Genomic DNA, 27,947 nt, shown 5'->3' on the forward strand with positions numbered 1-27,947 from the left:
AACTCATATAAAGAATCTTGCAAACCAAATCCAAAAACGAAATTTATGTAATATTATCAATGTATATAACATGAATCGATAAGAACAACGCCACTGCTTCCCGTCGATTCTTTCTTTACAGCTCCGCAGTCGTGCAGGATTACTGCATTGCTGAGATGTAACTATATTGGCCATCATGCGTTGACATACAAGCCACCGAATTGCCTTTACAGTAGTGTTCGTTGTTGATATAGTACCTTTGTGTACCTCGGCTGCAATTTCAGAAGCTATCACGTGGAAGCACTTCACATGTAGTTACCTGTGGACGCCACCTAATGAACGACTTCTGATAATATAAGTAAGGGATTTCATAAGTTCTCTTTATGTTCTCTTAATGAAATTATGGGATGCAACCGTCGTCGCTCCCAGTCAATTTACCTCCATTTTTTTTTAAATCCCTAAACTGCATATTAACTGAGTGTTCGTAGTTGTTGAGGACTAAACTGTTTTCTGGTTCTGAGTAGAAAGGCTAGTTTTTGCTACTCTATGAAGAGGAGTATTCGTCCGGAGAAATCCTTAGTGATGATGAGGTCTGGTATATGTGGCAAACAAGATACTTTGCGCTCTGTCCTATCAGTTCTAGGTGTCCCAGAATCCCTTTTACGAATAAGCCACGTGTTTTATGAACATACTGCCGTCGTCAAAGTGAAAAGTTGTTCTCCTTTGACGTACACAGCAGCAACTAGCGTATTTGCGTTTCAGTCTATTAGAACGTATTAAGAATCCTTTCTACTGTAGGCACAAGGCCTGAAATTGTGGAGGAGGGGGATATTCGATTACATCGACCCCAGTGCGTAACTGGTACTTATTTAATCGACTCCGAAAGGATGAAAGACAAAGTCGTCTTCGGCGGAATTTGAAGAATGTATGAAGAATAAGTAAACAAATCAACGTAATAAATTTCTTAGATTGAAAGAATACTACACACGTTATTTCAATATGTTTTCTTTTATTATTTACTGTAAGAAATTACTGCAAATATCTACGAATTTAACCTTGACGTTGGTGATACAGAAATAATCTTTTCATTTTAATTATAGCGCGTATTTATTCAAAAATCGAATATGTGTCGAACATTTTCAAACAGAGGACATTATTAATCAGTACGGTTTAACATAATAGTTGTATGGTTTGAAACTATAGTTTGAGGTTGGAGCTTGTATCTTCAGTCTGTGGTCAAGGTCCCTGATATTCAGATCATCATATTTGACACTGAAATCCTCATCTAAGCTGGACTCGTCGAAATTAAGAGCTCGAAACGTGTAGTTGCTGGGCAAAACATGAGATCCGGTTGTTTCCAAGGGATCAGTACTCAAAATTAGATTTGTATTCATGTGATTGACATTCGAAAGTTCTTCTTCTGAATCATTTGCTTCAGCTTGAAGTTCTTCTTCACGTGTTCGATCTGGAAAATTATATTAAATTTAAGATTTAAAACGCATGACTATTTCTATGTTCAACGTTATTTCTAAGAATAATTTTGATCTGCAACCGACAATATGACGACGTACAGGTGGTGAAAACTAGAATATAAAATTACTGCAGGATTGATTGTTCGACCTACATTTTGTTTTTTCATCTTCCAAGTGTTGAAATGATTAATGATTATTGGTTTCCATGCTAAAAAATTTAATGTAAGGAGTGGTAAGTGCAGTAACAGTAGATGCGAACACGAACTAGTAGTAGTAGTAGTAGTAGTAGTAGTAGTAGTAGTAGTAGTAGTAGTAGTAGTAGTAGTAGTAGTAGTAGTAGTAGTAGTAGTTTCGCCACGAGATCGATGAGCGGGAATTACAAGGATTGAGCACAAATTTCTATGATGGGGTTACAACCAGTTTGAAAAAAAAAACAGGCATGAGAAAATAATATAAGCATGCACATGAAAAGGAAAAACTCCACTAGAGAAGCATATATCTATGACCAACCATGAAATTTTACAGATTCAGGATTACTCTGACTTCCAAGGGCAAATTCTCTCTTTTTCTCAGTCGTAGACTCCAGCCTACTGAGAGCAGAAGCCCCAATCATCTAGGTTTCACTTGCTACCCTCTCAACATTTTAGTAAGTAAGGACGACCCTTTACACCAACTTCACATTTCTCTTTGTGGTACTCGAAAACGTTGATGAGAACTTGACTGGAGACGAAGGCTCTTGTCGTCAGACCTCTCGGTTTTGTCCTTCACACAAGCATTTTCACTATAGATATTAGAGAGGAAACAACATTTCCTTCCTTGTACTCATCACAAAAGATGGTAAAGCGATCTTGATGATGGATGACACGTGACAACAGTTATCCGACATAACTCCACAACTCAACAATGCTCAGACACATAACGAGTGCATGTAGAAAGATTTCATCACTCCGGACGTGCCTATAGAATTTATCCTGGACCTACAAGTGTAATGGTGACCCAGTCGAAAGCTTTAGAATGACCTTAATTTATCACAACCCTACACAAGACAGATCTATCACCAACCTTCTCTACTAATGTGTAGCTTGAGTTACAAATGGAATGGATCCGCAGGAATCACTGTTATGAGTGGTGTCGATGACGGATAAAATATTTAACTTTGCATTCAGCCGAGTGATAGATTAAAAATCTTCAACGATGTCTTTCTTGTTGACGTCCTTCCTCGGTAGCTCTACCACTCACCGCTCTATATTTTTGGGGAATTCACCTCGATCGCGGCCAGTTGCAATGGACATCTGCTGAGATATTAGGTATCACACATCACGAATTCTAGTGGCTGATATCGACTTTTCTCAATACTCCAACTCGTGACAACCATCAAGGTAGGCACTAAGTTCACCTTCTTCGTTCAATCGCTTCCCTAAAACAGTCGCGAAGTGTCACTAAAACTACACTCACCTGTCTGACATCCATTGTTGTCTGTGAAAGACTGAATTTTTTCCCATATGGGTAGAGTCTGCCGGATTTATCAAACGGTTTTCGCCCTCATGTATCTAAGAACATGTATCTTTACTCCAATAACGCAGCTTTCATGTTTCATGTTAATGAAATGATCGAGTGATAATTCAGTAACAAGCACATCGATTGCGACGCTTTTTCTAACAGCCTCTTCTAAACGGTCTACATTCTCTCCTCCTCCAATCTATTGTTCTCTTTCATTACTTCTTAGTTTCACTGACGGCTATCAACATCTATATCTACTGATCATTAAACTAGTGATTTGAATTCCAAGCCGGTTCCAGGCCACATGGAACTAACTCTTTGCATCAGCGACGGGCTACGTTGAGAAAAAAGTGGGGACGACCACTTACCTTGCTCCATGAGGACGAATAATCGGGTGGGGGTGCGCCATTGAAGTGTTTATCCAAATTTCAAATTTTTAAAAATTAGCAAAACAATTTCACCCACTTAAAAGATTTGGAAGAAATCTGGCTATTATTTCGACCTGGCCAAAAGACTGCCAAGAAGCTCCTTTATTTTTCGATTCATAGTGCCAAGCTTCTAAAAAATAAATATGGATCTCTTCGACATGACTCGAGTCAAAAGTCGCATTCCCAGAAGGAAATGAAGTTTACATAAATACATACTAAAACGCTTGATGAGATGGAGAGAGAATATCTGTGGACTGTAAATGTCAAGAGAATAGCTTTTAGATTCTTCGTGTCGTCTGCGATGCTCACCGATCATTTCTGCTAGAATAGTTGCAGTATTTCCTCATGTATCAACTTAATTTGGGTTTCCCTGTTCCTACTAACTCTTTTCTTCCTTTCTTGACATTTCTCTTTCCTTTTCTTTCTCTCTCCCGTCCTTTTTCTCTCTCTTCTTCTGTGTGTTTGTCTGTGACTGTGTCTGTGTCTCTCTCTCTCTCTCTCTCTCTCCCGTTCTCGTATACATTACACACTTTAACCTTCATACGTACACATTTTACTTACCTGATGACTGGACCCTTAAATAATCCCCGGCAATAAACGAACCATTTGCGCTGGTTACCAGAACTCTGTCGTTTTCAGCCTTTCTGCTTTTCTCAAGGTGTTCAAAAGTCTGCCGAAGTCTTTTACATAGGTTAACTGCAGCTCTAGCAATGTATTTTGAGGGAATGATGCTTTTGTCCAAAGATTTTTCTAATGCTTCTTCACTGAAGGCACTCCAGTCCACTGATTTGATAAGCGACGTGCGTTCCTCTTTAGGCATCCCTTGTTCTGGAAAGAGAAGAGAGAAAGTGAGAAGAAAGGTAACGGTGAGGGGAAGGGAAGTCTGAAGAAGACTTTGGAGAATATAAAGAGAAATAAGGAGAAGAATGATTAAGGGGGGAAAAGGAGGAAGAAGAAAGACGCAAAAGGGAAGGAGGAGGAGGAGGAGGAAGAAGAAGAAGAAGAAGAAGATGATGATGATGGTGATGATGATGTAGGCAATGCTATGTGAAACAGGTTCGTTTCGCTCGCAAAATATTAGCTGGGATTCAACTGCAGTTATCTTCCCTGTCGAATGTTCTAGAGCGTTCCAAGCAACAGTGTTTAGTTCCCCTTTTGCTATACAAGCCATAACTGCTAAACCTCACACAGGAGGATGTTCGGAGCAATATCGTCTACTTCTTAAGAGCGTATTCCAATTGAATCGCTTCTTCTCTAAGACGCGGCGAGGTCAACATCAGAGAGAGAGAGAGAGAGCCAAGCATAATGATTCGATATTCTCTCATCAGCAACTCCCTATGGTATTCTTCACCTAGTGCCTGTCTGGAAGTAATTTTTGTAGTTTGAATTCCTCCAATTTTTTCACTGTCATCGTAGAATATGGCAAGATATTCAGAATCTTTAACGTCAATCCCAGATAACCTGATTGAACATTGTGTACTCACAGTACGAATTCGTTTATTACGCATCTGAATAAAACATTGGATACGAAGTTGTTCACTTACTGCAGCAGAGGGATAATACAGCCATTGAATTAATGACGCAGTGCAGTCGTTAAAGTGGTGATATCTTCATTAGCGACTTCCTTCGCTAAAATGATGACTATGAAATTTAGGGATGAGGAAATAGGGAAGATCCTTATTAGTTTGTATTTTCTCACCAGATACTATTGAATGAAAACACAGTTGACCGCGGTAGGATTTGAAATCGTTAAATATGAGGCTTAGATATTGGTAATATGAAATATTTTGAATGGAACTTATATCCTGGTCTTGTTCAACTAATCTGTCATGTAGACAGGTTCTGTGTTATAGACATATTGCAATTCTTCATTTCTCCTCCTGAAAAAAACTATTCAGGCTTGCATGGTTAGTTCAATTGTATACGAAACCGAGGTCAGCTCTTTTCTGCCAAATAAGAAACTGAAAGGAAAAATGTATCGGACAATGTGGAAAAGAAAAAGATACGCCGACCATCAGTCTTTTTTCTGACACGTAGGCAAGAAGACAGACACTAGGCTAGCTAGCTACATCGGTATATTGAAGGCCAAAAATACCCACCACACAGCATCGAGTGGAACATCGGTGAGAGATCTACGCCACACATTAATGGGTCAAGGAAGTACAGGCTTTGTAAAACTGAAAGAACACACATCCTTTTAAAGTCTAAGAACTCCACCGACCTGGTCTTTTATGGCATTTGACTCAACTCCTTCTTTTAGGTTCAAAATCTCAACTCAACTAAATTTGTCTCTGTAAGTTAATAAATATATGATGTGTTTGGATTTATTCCATTGACTAACATTCTCTTTACAAGAAAAAATCTCAGCTTACACCCATTCAAAAGTAATTGTTGGGTGTATATGTGTTAGAAAGATCGAAAGGTTTATTTTAAATAATGTGTTAGAAAGATCGAATAAACAGTTTATTTAAAAGCTAGGAAAAAATCCACACCTCACTCAATTCCCAACAACATTGTAAATATTATCACAAGTGCATACGTTGACATATCGATTGCTTCAACAAGTAGAAAAGTTATCAGTAAAAATCCCTGCCTCGTGTCCGAAGTGTCAAGCTAAATAAATTTACAATTGCAAAGCTGATTAGGGATATTATTGCATAAAAACAAACATGGCTTAATTCTTAAAATCCTCTAAATTCAGAGCTCAGATGATTTAAGTGATTATAGTAGCTAAAGGTTGAAAAGTTTGTTTATAATATCGTTATCGCAGTGAGTTGTTTCTAATTAATGACGGGGTGACACAAGGGGAGATTCTGTTTTGATACTTAGCTTCAGATTAGAGGCTCAAATATTTAGTCACAATCCATATCGGATCTATATTGAAAACTAAGTGTTTCTGTATCTCAGATTGAGATACGTATATCACTTGTTAAAGTTCTATTATAAGACCCTTGGAAAAATATGTTCCTGTTCCCTTTGGACTCCCTCCACGTAACGAATGGGAATAGTGGATCCCTCACTTCTTCCCTGAAACAGCAATTCGAGTTGTTCGAATCTACCTCAACAACTGTTCATCTCAGGTCAACCCCGAACAATGGTCAACAACGTAACTTAAAGAAGGCTGTTGACGCCCAAATTCAGCGCATTTGACATTAAATGGGGCTGTTCGCCTTCTTTCCTCTCTTTCCTCTCTGTCCTCTCTCGTCGCGTATACCACAGACTCCCTCAACCAACTGAAGGAGAAACATCCTCCGTCCACTCCAGGTGATTGTCTACACTGGCCCTACCCATTAAGTTTTCTACAACCCATCTTCACCCCTGACAATGTCAAGAAAGCAATTGCCTCTTTTCCAGTAGGTTCTGGCGCTGGGATCGATGGCTTACGACCTCAGCATCTCAAGGATGGTATCTCCTTGTCAGCTGGTGATGCTGGACTCGAACTCTTGGAGAACCTAACACAGTTCATAAACTTGTTCTCGTCCGAGAGTGTTCTTGCTTACATTCGTCCCCTGTTCTTTGGGGCCAAACTATTTGGTCTCACCAAGCCCAACGGTGACCTCCGCCCCAAAGCAGTTGGTTGTTCTCTGCGACGGCTCACAACAAGAGTGTGCCTGTCCTCAGTTTCAAACTGCCTGACCGAGGAATTTTCCCCTGTGCAGCTAGGAATAGGTACTAAGCTAGATTGTGAGGTTGTCACTCATTCCACCAGGGCTTTCACCAACTTGGCCTCTGAGTCCCCAAAGGTCATCCTCAAACTTAACCTTAAGAATGCTTTTAACTCCATCACTCTCCACGCAGTAAGGGAGAATTCCCCACCATTTTATCATTTCGTTTGGCAAGCCTATCAGGAGCCCTCCTTCTTCTCGTTTAGTGACCACCTCATCCCATCTGCCTCTGGAGTCCAACAGGGTGATCCACTTGGTCCTGCCCTATTCGCATTGGCTATTGATGATGTTACCAAGATGGGAACCGACCTAGATCTAAATGTCTGGCACCTCAATGATGTTTGTTTGGGAGGCCTTCCTGACAAGGTGCTTACAACTGCTAGGACGATGATCGAGGAACTTGGTCATAGAGGTCTTAGCGTTAACAGCTCCAACTGCAAGCTCTGGCTCCTCAACCACCCAGCTTTGCATGAGCAGACTACTAAACTATTTGTTGACTCCCTCCCCTCAATCGCGATTCCTCCTTCATCAGTGAGGTGTTCCCTTGGAGACCCAATTACTGACCTAGCTATCGAATCCATCTTTAGATCCAAAATGGCTAACCTCGAACTTTTAAAAAACACCTTGAAGTCATTGAGCCCCACCAAGTTTTTTTTATACATTGGAATTACTTGTCAATTCCTAGGCTATTGTATTTTGTTTAAGTGAAATTAATATTAACAGTGGATATTAGCTATGGGCATGAAAGTATGATATAAGAAAGTCTAATCAGAGAATCTTATTTGTTTTTTGTCATTCTTGACTGAAGATATAGAAGCAACGTCGCCAGCTTTGTATAAATATCCTATAACTCGCTGATTAAGGCGTCAAAGCTTTCTAACGACTATTGTATCTTTGGACTTAAAATGCACTTGTCCGTAACGGTCTCGTGCTGTAGACAGAAATGTATTTTTTTCATTTCCCATTTAAATTTTTCTGCGAGGAATTTCTTTTCTGTTGTAATACAGGTTCTGCATAATAGCATTATCAAATGCCTACGGCATCGATAGAATTTATACACGACTTACGGGATATACTTTTAAGATCAGATATGATCAATATGTACAGACACTCAGGTCGAGTGACGAAGAGAATTCTAACTTTTTCACGTTTAGAAATTAAGGCATGGCTGAAATAAAAGTGTCTCCATAACCTAGAATATCGTAAGCAGAGCAACCGCATACAATAACGAGACTAGAAACTGCTAATTCAATTATTCTATAGATCTTTGGCCTTCGTTGTAATACGTATTCTATACAACATCATCATGGTGGGTGTTAAATAAATCTTCGTTTTTACTTATTTATTTCAAAATATTAGTAATTTCAATCACCCTCTGTCCACCTGTTGACAGCATTTGCCTACTTGAAGTGACTTTGATAAATTGTCTGTATGTATGTGACAAATATGAGTGTCCTGTGTAACATATGTAAACATTACTAATCCCTGAATTCCTTTATCTATAGATACTACACTATGGCCTAACTTTGGGGCTCTAATCTATACAACACATTAAACCTAATCACCTAGTTACCCAACATAAATATTTTCTTCTGTACTTTATTGTTGCTTTTTATGGAAAGGATTTAATGCCTGCCTGTAGATACATCACTAACCCTCATCTATTACGCTCTAATCAATACAAAATGTTAAGCCTGTTACATTGACATTAAATATTCTTACTCTATACATTACCATCGTTTTTAATGGGAAGTAGGGTTTAAATTAATACCCCCAAGCTTGCAGCACGCCTCACAGTCACTGGTACGCAATGATTACTGACATATGCTCAAAATCTTTTATTTAGGAGAAAAGAAAAGTAGTGGTGTTCCAGTGTCTTTCATGGATGTATTTGAACAGAAACTTATATATATATATATATATATATATATATACGACAGGCTTCTTTCAGTTTCCGTCTATCTAATCCACTCACAAGGCTTTGGTCGGCCCGAAGCTATAGTAGAAGACATTTGTCCAAGGTGCCACGTAGTAGAACTGACTCAAGAATCATGTGGTTGAGAAGCATGCTCTTTACCACACACCATTATATTCCTCATCATAATTTTTAACATATCACAGAACCTTGCAAATGAACGAAAGAAATCAGTTATTGTGAACATAGCAAAAAAAAAAGATCTAACTTCTGAGTTTTAGTGACATGGCAACGTTGTGTCAGATTAATTCGTAACTTGCATCACTAACAAAATTTAACTGGAAATACTCAGACGATGAAGAAATGGCATTACTAATACTAAAAACTAATATTTCATTACCATTTTTGGCAAGTACGAAAGTAACTTGAGACCTGTTTCGGTCTTAGCGAAGGATACACTTACCTGTGTTTGCCGAAGTTGTTATGAAAAAAATCACTATGTACGAGGGACGTTCAATAAGTAATGCCTCTGATCCACTTGCAGTTGTTTGATCTAGCTGAAATTTTGCATGTGCAATCATTTATATCTCTATAGTAAGTGGCAAATTACAGCTCTGAACTAATTGTGGTTTCTGATTTACAGGTGTTTGAACCGAGTCAAGTGTGAAATGGAGCCTGTTGAGTGTCGAGCAGTGATCCGGTTTTTGTATTTGAAAGGACGCACACCACGGGAGACTTTTGATGAAATGAAAGTAACTTATGGTGATGATGCCCCATCATATGACCTTGTAAAACGCTGGCATCGTGAATTCAAACATGGTCGGAACTCTGTGGAAACAGCTCCCAGATCTGGTCGCCCCTTCTGCCATTGATGAGGCATCTGTCCGTCAAGTTGAGGCTGCCATTTTGGAAGATCGACGCATAATTATTCGCCAAATAGCCCATTAGGTCAAGATTAGTACCGGGTCTGTAGAAACTATCATTCATGACCATTTGCATATTCAAAAGGTGTCTGCCAGATGGATTCCCAGGTTGCTCACGCCTTTCCGGAAGCAAGAACGCGTTGAGTGCTCGAGGGTGAATTTGGAGATGTGCCAAGAAGATGAGTCAAAATTTTTCAAAAGACTGATTACACAGGATGAAACCTGGGTCCATTACGATGATCCAGAGACCAAAGACCAGTCAATGCAGTGGAAGCACCGTGACTCACCCCCTCCAAAGAAGGCAAGGGTGCAGCCCTCCGCTGGCAAGGTCATGCTCACAGTCTTCTGGGACCAGGACGGAGTAGTGATGACAGATTTCCTGGCAAAGGGTACCACAATTGCAGGAGCCTATTATGCTTCACTTTTGAGGAAATTAAGAGAAGTTATCAAAATCAAGAGGCGGGGCAAGATCAGCAAAGGCATCCTCCTCCTGCAAGACAACGCTCCGGTCCACAACTCGCTTGTCGCCAGATCAGAAGCACAGGCGTATGGCTATGAACTCCTCCCCCATCCCCCTACTTTCCTGACCTTGCACCCTCTGATTTTCACCTCTTCCCAGTCATGAAGTTATTTTTGAAAGGAAAGCGTTTCCCAGATGATGCAGCCTTGATTTCTGAAGTCACGTTCAGGTTGGAGGACCAAGCTGGGGTCTTCTACAAAAACGGTCTCCAGAGCTGCATCAAGCAATGGGAGAAATGCGTAACTCTGGGTGGTTCCTATGTAGAAAAAGACTAATAACTGTACCAAGTTTCGTTGCTCTACTGCTATGGGAAGTGGGTCAGGGGCATTACTTATTGAACGCCCCTCGTAGATAAACAATACTGTAGACAAGTAAGCGAAAAAATGTAGCAATTTTACATTATATCAGTTTGCGTTATGCATTTTGGCAAAGCATCCTCCACATGATTCACTTCGGAGAAAATCGGTTCTGATATTTCCTTGTCCAAATGGCATCGCATTAAGCATCAAGTTCTTGACTTTATTTTCGTTTTGTGTGTATTTTTCTTATCGATAAAATAAATATAAAAACATAACGATCTACCCTTTCTGTCGTTTCTTCACATCCTCTTCAGCTATAATATTGATTTCTAGCATTGACACAAGGCTTTTAGTTTGATGGTATTATAGTATAATTGATTAAATCATTAAATCAACTCAGTATTTGACTAGTAATTTATTTTATCGATCTCGAAAGAATGAAAGAAGTTGCTATTAGCTGGATTTTAACTTCAACAATCTAACATTTCTGCTAATCCAAGACGTTTAATAATTCAAGGCTCTCTCTCTCTCTCTCTTTCTCTGACGTTATACTATTGATATCATAACAGTTTAAAATCACTAATATATTTTGTCAACATGGGTGTGATTAAAGACAATGTCAGTCCCAAACTTATTCAGTGCATAGGTGTATGATTACTACATCTTTTAATGGGGGTTTTTTTTTCAGACTTAAATGACACTCGCACCGCGATCGATTAATTGACTACAGTCCTCCCATTCAACTTTGTGGCTTAATACTAAAGTTAAAAATCATAGGTAGAATCGGTGGAGCAATAGATTGAATACATTGCGATATTTTGCTACGCATTTTCTTGTTCGACTTTGAATCCCACCGAGGTCTACTTTGTCTCTCATCTTCAAGTAATTGCTTTTAACAAAGGCACAGAGCCCGGAATTTGGAGAAAGGGTTTGCCGATTAATTCGATCCCAATATTTGACCTACCCTATGCAAAGCTAACTTTGATGGAACTTGAACTCAGAGCAAATAGTGCAAAACGTTTTGACCGACGTTTTAATGACTCTGCCAGTCCTCAGGTGCCAGTAATCTTAATCTCAATAAACACCCTTTGAGCAAGTTCTCAAACCCATAATTGTTTCTAACATTGGCACAACTTTAGCGAGAGGGTATAGTCAATTAGATAACCCCTAGCCCTAACCCTAATTGAAACATCTATCACTCAAAACTGTTGGCATTGAGGTTAAATTTGAAGCTATGATCATAAAGGCGGCTAGCTGGCAAGCATTATTAGAGCGTCAGACAGTATGCCTCGGGGAATTTCAGCCAAACCTTTATGCACTGAGTTCTAATCGTGTCAGAGTCAACCTTGACTTTCCTCCCTCCGGAGTCTATAAAATAAAAGTTCCAGTCAAGTACTAGAGTCAATTTAATCAACTAATCCCTCCTTTCAAAATTGCTGGTCTTGTGCCTAAATTAAAAACTGTTACAAGTGGCGAACCGTCAAAATCGTTAGAGCGTTGGAATAGATTCCTTGTAGCTTTCCATCCAGTTTAAATTCCTTGCAGCATTACTTCCGATTCTTTACACTCAGAGTTCATCATCATGGGTTGATAAAATAAAATAACAGCCAAGTACTGGAATCGATGGTATCGATTAACCCCTGGGTGATTAATTTGCGGAATTGTTTAAGCGTCGGACGAAAATTTGCTTTGTGATGTTTGTCCCCGCTCTTTTATGTGCTGAGTTCAACTCACGTCTAAGTTAACTTTGCCTTTCATCATTTGCAGGTCGATAAAGTAAAATACCAGTCAAATACCGCAGTCGATGTAATCGACTAACCTCCTCTCACAAATGTTAGGCCTTGTACCTCTATCAGAAATAATAATAATTATTATTGTTATTGTTATTGTTATTGTTATTGTTATTGTTATTGTTATTATTATTATTGTTATTATTATTATTATTATTGTTGTTGTTGTTGTTGTTGTTGTTATTGTTATTGTTATTGTTATTATTATTATTGTTATTATTATTATTATTATTATTAATTATTATTATTATTATTATTATTTATTATTATTATTATTATTATTATCATTATCATTATTATTATTATATTATTATTATTATTATTATTATTATTAATTATTATTATTATTATATTATTATTATTATTATTATTATATTATTATTATTATTATTATATTATTATTATTATTATTATTATTATTATTATTATTATTAATATTATTATTATTATTATTATATTATTATTATTATTATTATTATTAATATTATTATTATTATTATTATTTATTATTATTATTATTATTAATTATTGTTATTATTATTATTATTATCATTATCATTATCATTATCATTATTATTATTATTATTATTATATATTATTATTATATGTTTGACTTTTGCTTTATGTTTGTACAAGTTGGCTCCAAGTCTCACCCAGAGACCTCAAGAGACAACAGGTTGGAAGTTCACGTTGTTGTTATGCCTAGTGTGCCATATATTTGGGCTTTTTGGGGGCGTTGTACTAGTGAATGTCTAATAAATAAATTTTTAAAAAATTGTCTGTTTTAAACCTTGAGGTTACATAGAGAGTATTTTGCGTAGGATATGAGCAGTTCCCATGAGCACTATCTTTTGAATTTCTGCCATTTTGGGGTTTCCTGGTATCTGAGTTAGGTAGCAATCAGCCCCTTTCGCTATCATTTCCAGAGCACCTATGACAACAGGTATTGTTTTAGTCTTTAGGTTCCACATTTTGCTGATTTCTATTTCAAGATCTTTATATTTGCTCAGTTTTTGGTAGGTCTTGACGGATACGTTTATTATTATTATTATTATTATTATTATTATTATTATTATTATTATTATTATTATCATTATTATTATTATTATTATTATTATTATTATTATTATTATTATTATTAATTATAGTAGTAGTAGTAGTAGTAGTAGTAGTAGTAGTAGTAGTTGCATGCTATTTTTATTTCACCGCGCATCAGTCCTAAGCGAGTAACTTATGATCAAATATATTCTACCCATGACCATCTCGTCTTTTTCCTGTCCAGGAAACCCAAGAATAGATTGTTCCACGTGTCCTTTCTTTAAGATAGCAAGGTGTATATTTGAGGGAGGTTTGGCTACCATTTCGAAAACATAATTATTAGCGAGGTCAGTGAAAAGCAAAATTGGTAGAACGTCGGACAAATTGCCTAACAATATGTAGTAACTGATGATTTTTTACATTCTGAGTTTGCAATAATCATTATGAACTCAATAGGATAAGGTCTTATTCAAGTAATGGGGTTGGGACCAGATAAAATCGATGTAATCGACTGTGCCGCCAAAGAAGGGTTGATTACATGCTTTTTTGATCAGCTATTTCTGAAAAGTTTCGTTGGGAAGAAATAAAGAGTACCCCTGTAAAAGAATGTTTTCTTAGAGAAGATATAAACTTAAATATAGATGAAGAGAAAATAGGATTCGGTATTATAACATTCATATCTATTCAAACTGAAACGATTTTTTCAAGGAGCCAAAACTGACTCAACTCGTAAAGAATTTACTGCTACAATAATGGCATACGTCAACATCATGCAACGTCCACAAAGTTAAATGACTAGTTTCTATTATTTCTCGAAGTCTAAATGACCAGGAATAGCAGTTTTTTTTTTTGATGCCTTAATTTTGTTAAAAACTGTAATCTTACCTGAATCGATCAGACATTCCAAGACCTCTAGAATCTTATCGGAGTTGGGTTGATGAACAAGCGGAATGGAAGTGAGCAACATCTTAAATGTTTCTTTCTTCAGACTATTCCTTTGTGATCTTTCGATCACATAAACATTGATAATTTTGCAAAGTTCATTCACCATCGACGGATCTGCTGCAAAGGAACTTGTAACAATTCCATACATTACATCTGGATTTATGAGGGATATTTCGCCTGAGGATAACCGATTAAAAAGTGGACTAATCACTTTTTTCAAAACTGCTTGTCTTTGCTGGGGTTCACAGGAAATTATTTCAGGCAAAATTGTTAGAATATTATCTACAGAAAAGAAATCATTTTCAAATGTTTCTGGGGGTAGTTCTTCCAACATGGTAGCCATCACAATAGTACTACGCTTGATACGTCCAGGTTCGTTTTCTTCGGAATTAACATATTTAGTGTCTCTAATTAAATCGCAGTCACGAACTATGTGTGGTTTTCCTGATTGATCGTCATTTTTCTTCAAATTCTCGAAATCTCCCTTTTCAACAAAGCTGTTCTCCATTCCAAGGCGCATCAGTGACAGTATCAGCTCAGACAAGCAGTTTTTTTGGACCCCTTTCTCTTTGGCACATGCTATAACTTTAATTATCCAAGCTATGGGTAATTCATACAACTGTTCAACAACGCCACTGTCATATACATCGATCAGTTTCTTCCGATTGGGGTTGCTGAACCTTGTCGGAGGTGTAGACCAACATCTCGCCAGTGCATCCGTGCATTTATCAACCAAACCTATTTCTTCGGCCATTTCCCTGACGTTGCAACAGTTCTGCAAAAGCTTAATGATAGTGTCAGCAGACCGACTAATCTTTGAAGACATTACCATATTTTCAATAAATTTTTCAGTCATTTCGATTAAATTATCTGTACCCATCATCTCCAAGTAAGCTGCTGCCAGTCGAAGTTCAACCACATTATCGACGATCAAACTTATATTGATTCCATAACAAAAATCTGCAATAAGACCAAATACATCTGAACCACCCGGGAAGTCTTTCAGTTCTAAACTTAGAACGTTTCCAATAATTCCTTCAGACAATTCTCTCACACGCTTGCAAATGTAATCGGACTTGGTTAGCAAAGGAAATCTGTGAAGTTTAAATTCTGTGTTACCAACCCAGATGGTAATATCTGAGAACTCTCCATTTTCCCGGAATTTGGCGTAACTCATGTTTCGTTCGGGATGAAGAGACTGACTCGTGAAATATTAATAAATGTATATTTGTTCGTTTGTATGTATGTATGTAAGTATGTATGTATGTATGTATGTATGTATGTATGTATGTATGTATGTATGTATGTATGTATGTATGTATGTATGTATGTATGTATGTATGTATGTATGTATGTATGTATTTAGTATGTATGTATGTATGTATGTAGTATGTATGTATGTATGTATGTATGTATGTATGCACAAAATGGTTATATTCCTTGCTTTGTCTTCCTCTTACTAAGTTTCGCTATGACTGTTTTGTATTTACTGACAACAAAAGTGTATTAACTTGAATTGAAGGTAAATAATATTCATGCATCTATACAGCAATCATTTGTAGTATGATTCATAGTCTTTATATGCGAATTTATAATTATATTTACATGTACACATGCCTATAAATTATGCACACACATGTATATATATACTACTGCACAAATGTGTGTTTACACACGCTTATGTTGCTCTTGTAAAAATATATGTATATGTGTGTGTTTACAAACAACTGTGTGTGCATGTACGTGTGAGAATAAACAAAAAAAGTGTGTGCTGTGTATGACTGTATATGTGTGTGGGTTTGTGTGAATATGTTTCTTTGAAAAACTTAAATTTGTGTCTAAAATGTTACACCGAAGAAACGATTTCCTGCACGTACGTATCAGTGAACGTACGTAATGAGTTAGAAACACTATATCACTCGCTGAATGAACAGGTCAATCCCAGAATGCAATTCTCTTCTGTTGCTCATGCTATTTGTTTTTGTTTTTGTTTTTGTTTTTGCTGTCATTGAAACAAAATATTTTCCACTCATGAAAAATTCTCTTCGATATTTATTATTAGTTTTTTTTTGTTGTTGTTGCTTATTCTAAAGTTATAAGACTGCTGATTGATTAATATATTGATTGATTGATTTAGTGATTCAGTATTCTAAAGTGTCGTCTGGTTTTGCGACAAGAGTCTGCCTTTCTCAGCATTTATTTATCTCTTTCTCCTTTTTCTCTTATATTACGCGCACACAAGCACACACATGTATTATTTTGTATGTGTGTGTGTGTGTGTGTGTGTATGTGTGTGTGAGTGTCTGCGTGCGTGCACGTGCATGTTTTTGTATGTATACATTCAGTCGCGCGTGCGCACACACATATGTATAAATAGCTATATATACACATACATTTTTATGTACGTATATGCGCGTGTGTATAATTTATACATACATATATATATATATATATATATATATATATATATATATATATATATAGATAGATGTACGTTATATATACATACATACGTACATACATATACTCTCATACAATACATATATACTTACACTCTGATACTCTGACCCCCCCTACCGCTCTCTCTCTCTCTCTCTCTCTCTCTCTCTCTCTCTCTCTCTCTCTTTACGCGCAGAGAACCGGTTGCTAAGGAAGGGAGTGGTGTTGCGTGGTTGACGATGATTGCAGTGTTGACCAATGTTAATCAATGACTTAACAAAGTAGGCAGATCTGCCGTGAAGCTATATTTCCCCACTTCCACCACTACCGCTATAACCAACCCTGCTACTCGTGTTTCTATAACCGATCCACCCTGTAACCGTTTCTCTTTTGCTTTCCAATCAGAGATCTGGAATTCTCTTCGGTGCGATTCATAATTCAGACAAACAATAGGTATTCATAATGTCCATGTGTGTATCTACAAACGCACGCACATGCACACACACACACGTGCGCGCGCGCATACACACGCACACAAACAAACAACAACAAAAACAAACGACCAAGCAAAAATATTCATGCGTACATACATACATTCATACATACAGGTAGATAGATAGATAGATAGATAGATAGATAGATAGATAGATAGATAGATAGATAGATAGATAGATAGATAGATAGATATCTTATTTTGTACTTGTCTCATTCTTTTCTACTCTAGGCACAAATCCCGAAATTTTTGGGGAGAGGGCCAGTTAATTAAATCAACCCCAGTACGAAACTGGTACTTGATTTATCGACCCCGAAAGGATGAAAAGTCGACCACGGCAGAATTTGAACTTGTCTCATTCTCTCCTTCATGTTCGCTCATTCATACCCCCTCAGCAGCGTTTTCCTGCTGACGCCACCAAATTGAACAATGTTATCGATAAGGTATCTAGGTGTCGAAACTGTGATTTTTGGTCAATAACTGATGAGGTATGAACGAGTTCACGTACTTTGTGTGTTTTTTCTGTTTTCTGCATGTTCCTTCATCGTCTTTCCGTGCAATATTTTACTCTGTGTGTGTGTGTGTGTGTGCGTGCATAGCAGGTTTGTAAATAAAGTAAAGAGACTTTTTTAGGAAGCCCTTTTATTTACAATTAAACTACAAATCAACTTTGTTTCCTTCAAAATAGTTCCCTCTGAAAGCCACACAGCACTCAAAATGTTGATCCCTCTCTCCACAGCAATGCTAGAGCTCAGGAATCGAAATGGCCTTAAGTTAGTCGGTCTCAGCTTTTTTTTTCCAACGTGCCAAAAATATGGTCTTTGAGATGAATTTTCAATCATGGAAGAGAAAGAAGTCACGCATACTCACGTAAGGCGAATACGGGGGCTGAAGGACAACTCTGTGATCGAAAGCACAGAAATTGGTCAAAAACTTAATGAAAGGTCGTGTGGTTCAAATTCAGCTTCTCGCTAATCAATCTGACGGTTAACAAACGGTCAGATTGCACGAGGTTTCTGATTCGTTCCACATTTTCGTCATTTCTTGAAGTTGATGACATTCCTGATCGTGGGTCATCTTCAACGGATTCTTGATCTTCTAAAAAAAAGGTTTTGAACTATCTGAAAATCTGTGAGCTTGATAAAGCAGTCTCCGCGTGAACCTGTTGAAGCTTTGTGTAAGTTTCGGTGTGGCATTGTATCCGAGTTTGAAACAAAACTTGATCGCACAGCGTTACTCGTAATTGTGCTCGCTCATTTTCAGAACACACAAAACAAAATCTCTTCGCAAAATGTGCACTCACAGTTCACCTGTTAACGCCACGTGGTTAATGCTGAACTGAAGCTTTAGGGTACGTTGATGTGGCAACACCGTAAATGGGAACCCCGCAGTGTTGCTAGATCGAACGTTATGAGACCGATATATGCCTTCACCCCACCTAGAAGAATATACCTTCATTCCGCATAGAAGAATATGTCTTCGCCAACAGAACATAGGATAGCTACAAAATACCTCATAAACAAGAGAGATAAAGATGCCGCCATACTTTCGTGTACTAGCCCTAAAATGTCTACAAGATATTATCTACTCTTGAGTCATAGTTGCAAAAACTATTTACAATGCTATCCGCACGAAGGCATGCCCTGCTGGATACGTTAGCAAATAATAAATTTCCTATTTTAAATATTGGAGTAAAATCCTCTTTGTAAAGATCCTTTTCAAATATACTCTGTCATCATATCGCATTTCCCACGCCTCAGGACCACTGTAGATATTCTCTTCCTGAAAGCCGTTCCATATCGCCTGCAAATTCTACCTGAATATCATCTACCGTCAAGAGTCGACATCCCTTCCGTTTCAGTTCCATTTTGTACATGGTTACCGAGAAATAATTGAATCTTAGTTTTTGGCTACTCGAGTGTCTAGACGTTTTTATCGGTGTGGTTTAACTTTGTGTTCATTTCCTCTTTGGCTTGCGGATGTGCTGTGATTTCCATACTCACAATTGTGTGGTCGCTTACGTTTAATTGTACACAGTGGTTTTATTTAAAACTTACAAGTTACTAATTACTCCCCTGGTGGTATTAAGAAATTATCTCTAATTCTATATTCTTTTAACGTATCTCTTGTTTCAGTGAAGATGAAGTACTTCTCGTAATCGTAGAGATTGTAGTATACAAAAAAATGTACTTATTGCAAAAGTTCATTATAGACCAGCTGACAATAAAGTTATCAATGCCGTGATCTTTCAAGCATCATAAGACTATTGTAGCATTTCTTTTGCGGATTAAAGGTGTACTTAAGGTTTAAGTAGCGGTTCTTGAAACTCCTCCCGCACATTCGAGTACATGATTTAGGGATTACATGTGTTTGAGGAACTGAGACAATGGCTCGGTGGTCTGGGGATTTGGTTTTACATAAATTACTGACAGAAAGTAACCCTCAATTTTACAAACTACTGTTATCTCTCCTGTCTTGCAGATTAACAGAATTTCTGTAGGCCTGCTGATGAATGTCTATGAAATTAGTTTGCGGGTTCCCGAGTTTGTTATATGGAGCATTTCCTATACGTGATGTAGCTCTCCAGATCCAATATTCAACTATAGTGCACGTTTCAAATTTTCCAGTTAAATATTTTTGAAATACTTGTATTCTTTGGGAAAATTTTCTGAATAAGTTTTAGGAATGATAATAATAGATTTTTACATCGATGCTAGATAGAGAGCAGAAATAGGATATGTTATTGATAATATTTTTTTTTATGGGTTTTAGTTTGGAGATAAATATAATTTTATCATGAAATCCACTATCCCCTAGCATTTTGTTATTGTGGCTTACCGTTCTGTCAAATGTTGCTTTCGGGAGAAAGAAATAGATAGTCAAGTAGTTAAACATGTATAAACGTAGAGAGATTAACAGTCAGGTAGATATACGAAGCGATAGACAGACGGATAAATAAAAAGAGAAAGAAAGAATTATATGACTGTATGTATATGTATATGCAGTGCATGTATATGTTACCACCGGTAACATATCTATCCGGTACCGGCATGCCACTACTTACCGTAATACGGTGCATACAGCTGATACCTACGGGGCTTGTTTCAACAAAAGTTGTAGGATGTCATGTGCAGTTACCAGCAAATGTCCATAATATGGTGTAGAGTTGTTAATCTGGAGCAGGGATTCCCAAAATGTGTTCTGCAAAACCTCGGGGTTCTCTGAAAGTTATCAGGGATTCCACGTTTTAAAAAATAATGTCAAAGGATTCCGCGGCAAAATAAAGTTTGGGAACCACTGATCTAGCGATTAACTAAATATTTTTAGGCTTACCGAAGTCTATTGAAACATGTTTCTCGTCATGTAAACAGACGAGTGTATAACGCATATGTTTATTGTATTTGGAGATGAGGAAGATATAAAGGTCGTATGGGAGCCACTGATCTAGCGATTACTTGAATGTTTTTAGGCTAATCAAAGTCATGCCTTTGTACAAATTCAAACTGGCGTTTGCCAATGTTCGCCGATGGTACTGTCTGTGAAAGACGTTTCTCACCTCGTAAACGTCTTTGTTGTGCTTCATAATGCATGCAGGCTTGGAGCATATCCTGTGCATACATTTTAGTAATAGTGATGTAGCACCCATCAGCAGATGTGTAGTGCTCGCTATTAAACGGTGTTTTACTATAAGCACCGAGCATCTCTTATTATAAAAGGCAGATTTTATCTGCCTCCCTTTGTCACTTATAGAAATCTACAATATAGGATTTCTTCAATTACAATTTACCTAGCATTTTTAAGAGTAGAATGCATCGGGTCATGCCAGGTCCAGTTTTTAAAATTTAAACTCCAATTAAGCAAAATTTACAGAAAACTCACATTCTGGTGTGTATGTCAAATGCTTTTCTTAGTCTGGTTTACAGCACACGCAAACGCACACACACAGTGTGCAACGAATAAAATGAAACTAATTCACTGTGTGTGTGTTGATAGGTAGACAATAGAATGCGATGGCGATGGCGATGGCGATGGCGATGGCGATGGCGATGTAATATTTGTTTCTGTCTATCACGCTGATAGATACATGAGTAAAATGTATGGCAAGCTAAGAGATAAGAGTGAGTGAAAATGTTCTTGGAAGAGAGTAAATAGCGACAGAGTGATTTGAGGAAGACTAAACTGAAAGTATGAAACAGTGTTTATGTATAAACAGACGACACTTATATATAGTTATTAATAAATGTATGCATCCGTTTAACCCTTTCGTTACCAAACCGCCCGAATTTACCTATTCATATTTAAATGAGAATATCAGAGTAAATCTCTTTAGTACATTCGTGAAAACACGTATTATACTTCGTAAACACTTCAAATACAGTTTTGTACAAAAATCGAAGTGTAATTTTAATTCCGTGAATTATGGGAGATTTTTTTTCCGAAATTTGTTCCTATTGTGTTTTCAAAATTTGTAATTCTGACAAAAAATGGATACGAATTTCATTATATCAAGCAGCGAGTCAGAATTCGAAGGATTTTCTACTGAAGACCTTCATAAATCTAACTCTATGACTGAAAAAAAAAGCATCTTTATATAAGAGTGAAGTTGTGTGTCTGTCTCCTACGATTTAGATTCGTAACTACTCCCACATTTTGCGGTGCAGTTTAACCAAAAGCGGGTATCTTATAGTCGTGATTCATATCGAGCCCTTCTGGGTACTAGCACGCGTCTACGATGAGTCTACGATTTTAAAAAAATTTACCATCATATTTTTCCATTTTAATGCATTTTTTTCGCTTTTATATAAGGGAAGTAACTCTCTAAAAATATCTACGATGTGTCAACGATTTAAAAAAAATTTACCTTAATTTTTTTTCAATTTTTAATGCATTTTTTTGCTATTTTTTGGCTATAACTCTCTAAAAATGCTTATATAGTTATTTCCCTTACAACCCGAGCAACGCTGGGCGATACTGCTAATTCCATTATAAGCACCAAGTATTCTATCTATAGAGTAGGCTACAGTAAAGTAGCCACACAATTTTGTAACTGTGTTATTTCCACGGACAGGAGGATACGCTACCTTAACCCACAAATGTTGACCTGTTGTTCGTGAAATTTTAGGGTCGACTTTTATACGGGGTCTATGGAAAATTCCCAATTTTTGGGCTAAAAATAGGGGCTCGAATTTTACATGCAATCGACTATTACTCGAGTATATACGGTATATATATATATATATATATATATATATATATATATATATTATATATATATATATATATATAAACGCTAGAAGGGCTAGTACTTAATTTCGGCATTGAGTGTTATACAAATGCCAGAACTAACTGCTGTTGTATTGTACCAAATGTATCATCCACTCCTAAATTCAGGCTTCAAAATTCAGGTTCAAAGGCCCACAGCTCTTCAATACTCTGCTCAAAAAAAGGAAGAAATCTGCATAAGGTAGAAGTAGATGTCTTCAAAAAGGAACTAGACTTCCTTCTCTCCACAATACTGGATGAACCAACAGTTCGACACGAGGTGCAGACGAGGGCAGCGGAATCAAACTCCCTTATACACTAAATGGATTTGGGACAAAGGCACATACAGGTGTGGTGATGTGAAACATCCCAGGCTGAGAAAATCAGAAAAACCACTGTGGTGCTCCAGCATGAGCGCAGCCACATGGCGGCTGAAACCAGTAAAAGAATATATATATATATATATATATATATACATACGTACATATAGAGAGACAGATAGTTTTTAACACACACATACACATATATTAATTCACTCAGCTGGCAAAAAAGAGTAATCCTGCGCAGACCGGCGTCCCGTCCAGAGAAGAATATAAACACCAGAAAAACTAGGAAACCGATCCTATGCTCCTTACGGAGTAATGTAGGTTAACCAATATATATATGTAACTACACGTGTGCCGTTGGTGATTTCTTTTCCTTCTTTGGACTTTTCCTGTTCTCCTTTATGATGAAGAGCTGTGCTCGAAACGTCAAACTCTCTCCCTTCACTGAGCGTCAAGCAAATACATTTCTTATGCATGTCCTCATATTGTCGTTTATTTGAATTGTTTGTTTATTTGAATCGATCATATATATATACACACACACACACACGCACACATATATTATATATTATGTGCATGTGTGTGTGAGTGCGTGTATGTGTGTGTGTGTGTGTGTGGTTGTGTGTGTAGACAGACAGACAGACAGACAGACGACAGACAAACAGACAGATAGATAGATAGATAGATAGATAGATAGATAGATAGATAGATAGATAGATAGATAGATAGATAGATAGATAGATAGATAGATAGATAGATAGATAGATAGATAGATAGATAGATAGACAGAAATGTAGTTGGCTAAGTAGGTATGGAAGTAGCTAGCAGGTAGGTTGGTTCACAGATCGATAAATAGATTTCCTTTGTGTATACTTATTTGAAGCGATTACGCGTGAAAAAAAAATCTTTAAAATAGATATATATATTTCTGGATATATGTACTCGTACGTACACATATAAGTGCATATTTATCACATAAGTCAATTATTTGGTTTAACACCACCACTTGATCTTTTGTTGCCTTTAACAGAGTTAGATCTGCTGCTAAGCTTTCATTCCAAATACTGTTCCTTCTTTGCTCATCTTTTACCTGCAGACAATACCACGCTATTATTTGGATTGGTCATTGTTTGCAACAATATTATCAGTTTGGGAGAACCTCCAGAGATCGCAACTCTTGCACCTTTCCTAGATGTTCTGTATGCATGTGTGTATGTGTATTTATGTATAGTTATACATTTATATATAAAAAAAACATTTAAGCATTAAAGTGAAGGATCATTCAATACCTTTCAATAGAGTATCAGATTTGTTTTATTTTGACTAGGAAAAGGGTAGCAGTCTTTTCGAAGTTTCGGTATAGTAGCCGTCATGTGATTAAGCAAGGTTTCCAAACTTAGTACGTGTGTGTGTGTGTGTGTGGTGTGTGTGTGTGTGTGTGTCTGTGTGTGTGTGTCTGTGTGTGTGTGTGTGTGTGTGTGTGTGTGTGTGTGTGTGTGTGTGTGTGTGTGTGTGTAAAAGGTTGAATTAGATTCGTCCTTTAATTTGGAGGTTTCCCAAAAAATATTTCTAATATAGATTCTTCATATTTTGCTGGTAGCTTACTGGCGTAAATCTGCGAATATGAAAATAATACTTGTATATGGTGTGTAGTGAATTTATAGAAATATATCCCATAAAACTCAACAAAAATGGAGAAGAGAAGATATTAAAATATATAAGAGAATTTTAATTCATGCAGACGATCGTTTCGTCCAGCGATATAACAATTATGCAAATTCATGGTTGAATAGAACTAATTAAATTAAATTAAATTAATTATATATCACTGTACTCTTCAGAGCAAGAAGTATAAACAAAATTTTTGCAAAGGACTTGAGAAAGGAAATAGCAGAATAGGATCTAGGAGATTCATATTTACCTTTATGAGAAAAAAAGATATGTGAGTCCAGTTAGGTATTAGCTAAAACTAAAGGCTGTAACGGTTATTTGAAAATATAAGTAATAGAGGCTTCAGAGACTGTCCCTCTTTAGATGAGTTAAGAGATTAGAAATTCTAACTCCAAATAAGTCGCGTAGGGAAAAGATTGTATAGAAAAATGTCCAGTGGAAAGACATGGCTATATTTGAATTAAGATATGACTTGACAGTTAGAAACAATACTTAGTATGGTATATAATTTTAAAAATTTTAATACATAAGAATGAAGTTAATCTAGAGGAGATAGAGTTTAAAGTGCTACTGGATGGTTAACGTAAACAAATGTTAGAGAGAATAAGATGTGTAAAATGCACTAGTGTTTGCATAAGAACCTATATTCGTTAGTATATATTAAATATAAGGCAGAAAAATAAGTAAAAACAAAAAAAATAGTTAATATTACAATTTAGATAGTAAATACTTGCTGGGGCTATAAAGATAAAAAAAGAGCGCTCAGGGATTTATTATTGCATGTAGGAATACGGATAAATAACAATGTAGGAGAGATAAATGAACTGGGAATAAAAAAATAGAAAATAGAGGGTTTAATTTATATGTATTGATATGTAACTATGTTTAAGTATAAATAAAAATATGAGGTGAGGAACCAGCTTGCATAATGTGAGAGGGATATATATAGTGGTATTTGGTTAGTATTAATAATAAAGTAATAGTAGATTATTGTGTATTATGAATATAAGAGAAATTACGAGTTTAGGGGTGCACATAAGTATTAAAAAAAAATTATACACCATGTCATATAAAAACTTATAAGGAAAAAATTGTTAGTATATTTACTTATACGTGAGTAGAGGCATATCTGCACATTAGTATGCATAGATATAGGAATTCCATTTTTTTCATTAAGGAATACATAAAGGAAGGAACATTGTACAAAAATATACATAATCATACCAGTACAAAGCGAGAAAAAAGGCACACGCATATAGATATAAGTACAGACACATAAAAAAATATAAGTATATATATGTGTGTATGCGAAATATACGTATATGTGCATACGTTCATATTAAAAAATACATGTTAGTGGCAACACACAGTGAATAAACACACAATAATAATAGATATGCACACACAGAGATGACATATGAGGTCCACATCTAGGTATGCACACATGGTTGTAGGCATGTAGGACACCAAGAAGTACTGTATATGTTTGCATACATCAGCAGTAAAATATATTTAATTATCAGGTAGAGTGACAAGTAAAAAATGCATTATTAGTTTGAATGGGTATGTTGGTGGGGTTTAAAAGGACACATTATACAAATAGAATAAAATACAAAAATATAGGTATAATATACTAAAGAAAGATTTTTTTTTTTAGCGCAGAAGTGGCTGTGTGGTAAGTAACTTGCTAACCAAATGCATGGTTCCGGGTTCAGTCCCACTGCGTGGCATCTTGGGCAAGTGTCTTCTGCTATAGCCCCGGGCCGACCAATGCCTTGTGAGTGGATTTGGTAGACGGAAACTGAAAGAAGCCTGTCGTATATATGTATATACATATATATATATATATATATATATATATGTATGTGTGTGTGTGTTTGTGTGTCTGTGTTTGTCCCCCTAGCATTGCTTGACAACCGATGCTGGTGTGTTTACGTCACCGTCACATAGCGGTTCGGCAAAAGAGACCGATAGAATAAGTACTGGGCTTACAAAGAATAAGTCCCGGGGTCGATTTGCTCGACTAAAGGCGGTGCTCCAGCATGGCCGCAGTTAAATGACTGAAACAAGTAAAGGAGTAAAGGAGTAATATTGAGAGAAAAGGAGGTGTAGGAAGAGGTAGATAAAGTGTTTGCCCATGCAATTGTTAGAAGGAAAAGTTAAATAAAAGAATATATCAAGATAGTGTAAGATATAGTGATGTACAATGGATGTGATGAGTAATCGTATTCCATAGAAACAGATAATATATAGAAATATTTTTTAAAAAAACACCAAAAGCAAATCTAAGCAAACGGGTAGTGAAGAATTATTTAAGATAATAATTGATAAAAAGGAATTTGGTCATATGTTTACATGAGGAAACTCTTTCATTCCGAGCGTTAACCAGATTTCCATTCATTCTCATTATGCTATAGCTTTCTTCCAAACATAACCGACAAATTTTATTATTATATCTATAAGAGGGGGCAGAAGATAGGATTTTCCAAGAAATTGAGAAATTAGCTATTCCCTTTCTAAAGTCCTTTGTAAAACTTTTGTTTATACTTCTTGCACTGAAGAGTACAGTGATACATAATTAATTTAATTAATTTAATTAATTCAATTCAACCTTGAATTTGCATGATTGTTTTTATATCGCTGTACGAAACGATTGTCTGCATGAATTAAAATTCTCTTATATATTTTAACATCTTCTCTTCTCCATTTTTAACAAAATTGTTGAGTTTTATGGGATTTCCTTCCATAAATTCACAACACATCATATATTATATATATATATATATATATATATATATATGTGTGTGTGTGTGTGTGTGTGTGTGTGTGTGTGTGTGTGTGTGTGTGTGTGTGTGTGTGTGTGTGTAACGGGAAGCTTTATGAAAATAGACAAAAGACGAAGGCAGGTTTACGGAAATAAACAAAAGACGAAGGCAGGTGGATTACAAACAAACAATTGTATTAGTATGGCGCTCAAGAAATATAAATAAAACAAGTCTTTAACGTTTCGAGCCTACGCTCTTCAACAGAAAGATACACAGAGAAGAAACACAGAAAGAAGGAGAGAAAAAATATGCGTGCAGAGGCTAGCGAATCAACATGGCGATCTGATTTCGGCCAGAAGTCAAAGATCAGACGTGAGACGCAAGAGCAAAATTAGGGGAGATAATAGGGTTAAATGACCTCGCTCCAACATAAGAGTGTGTGTGTGTATGAGAGAGTATTAGTGCGTATGAGAGGTCTGGACGTGTGTATGTATATATGATGTGATGTGTAAAGTCG

At 36.5% G+C, this 27,947-nt stretch overlaps 2 protein-coding genes across 5 annotated transcripts in view; one reads left to right on the forward strand and one right to left on the reverse strand.

The window, feature by feature from the left end:
- The window catches only part of LOC115232657 (3-oxoacyl-[acyl-carrier-protein] reductase FabG-like), a 54,594-nt gene that overhangs the window by 14,143 nt on the left and 12,504 nt on the right, over positions 1-27,947 (forward strand). The window contains exon 1 of one of the 2 annotated variants that reach the window (XM_036499462.1): positions 1,821-2,101. The exons of the other annotated variant lie outside the window; for it this stretch is intronic. Within the exon in view, the coding sequence (XP_036355355.1) occupies positions 1,963-2,101 (139 nt within the window). The 5' untranslated portion in view covers positions 1,821-1,962. Of the gene's footprint in view, positions 1-1,820; positions 2,102-27,947 lie in introns of those variants that run through there. 2 annotated transcript variants of the gene reach the window in all.
- LOC115232656 (BTB/POZ domain-containing protein At1g30440-like) lies at positions 969-16,649 on the reverse strand. Of its 3 annotated transcripts, none has more exons than XM_036499436.1 (4): positions 15,871-16,649; positions 14,415-15,724; positions 3,941-4,207; positions 969-1,444 (listed from the first exon to the last, which is right to left on the reverse strand). In XM_036499436.1, the coding sequence occupies exons 2-4, from the start codon at positions 15,649-15,651 to the stop codon at positions 1,140-1,142; spliced, it is 1,809 nt and encodes a 602-aa protein (XP_036355329.1). In that variant the 5' UTR covers positions 15,652-15,724; positions 15,871-16,649; the 3' UTR covers positions 969-1,139. The 3 variants fall into 3 exon arrangements, with proteins under 3 accessions (XP_036355329.1, XP_036355339.1, XP_029658532.1); XM_036499446.1 differs by having other exon boundaries at positions 14,415-15,727; positions 15,866-16,649; XM_029802672.2 differs by lacking the exon at positions 15,871-16,649 and having other exon boundaries at positions 14,415-15,806.

This window comes from Octopus sinensis, linkage group LG2 (genome assembly GCF_006345805.1).
Source record: "Octopus sinensis linkage group LG2, ASM634580v1, whole genome shotgun sequence".
Classification (NCBI taxonomy): Eukaryota; Metazoa; Mollusca; class Cephalopoda; order Octopoda; family Octopodidae; genus Octopus; species Octopus sinensis.

Excerpts from the sequence above, each read along its gene's own strand:
- LOC115232656 (XM_036499436.1), bottom strand. The coding sequence starts at position 15,651 with ATGAGTTACGCCAAATTCCGGGAAAATGGAGAGTTCTCAGATATTACC. Across the intron at positions 4,208-14,414 it reads GGAATGTCTGATCGATTCAG|AACAAGGGATGCCTAAAGAG; the intron begins GTAAGATTACAG and ends TTCTCTTTCCAG. Across the intron at positions 1,445-3,940 it reads TTTAAGGGTCCAGTCATCAG|ATCGAACACGTGAAGAAGAA; the intron begins GTAAGTAAAATG and ends ATAATTTTCCAG.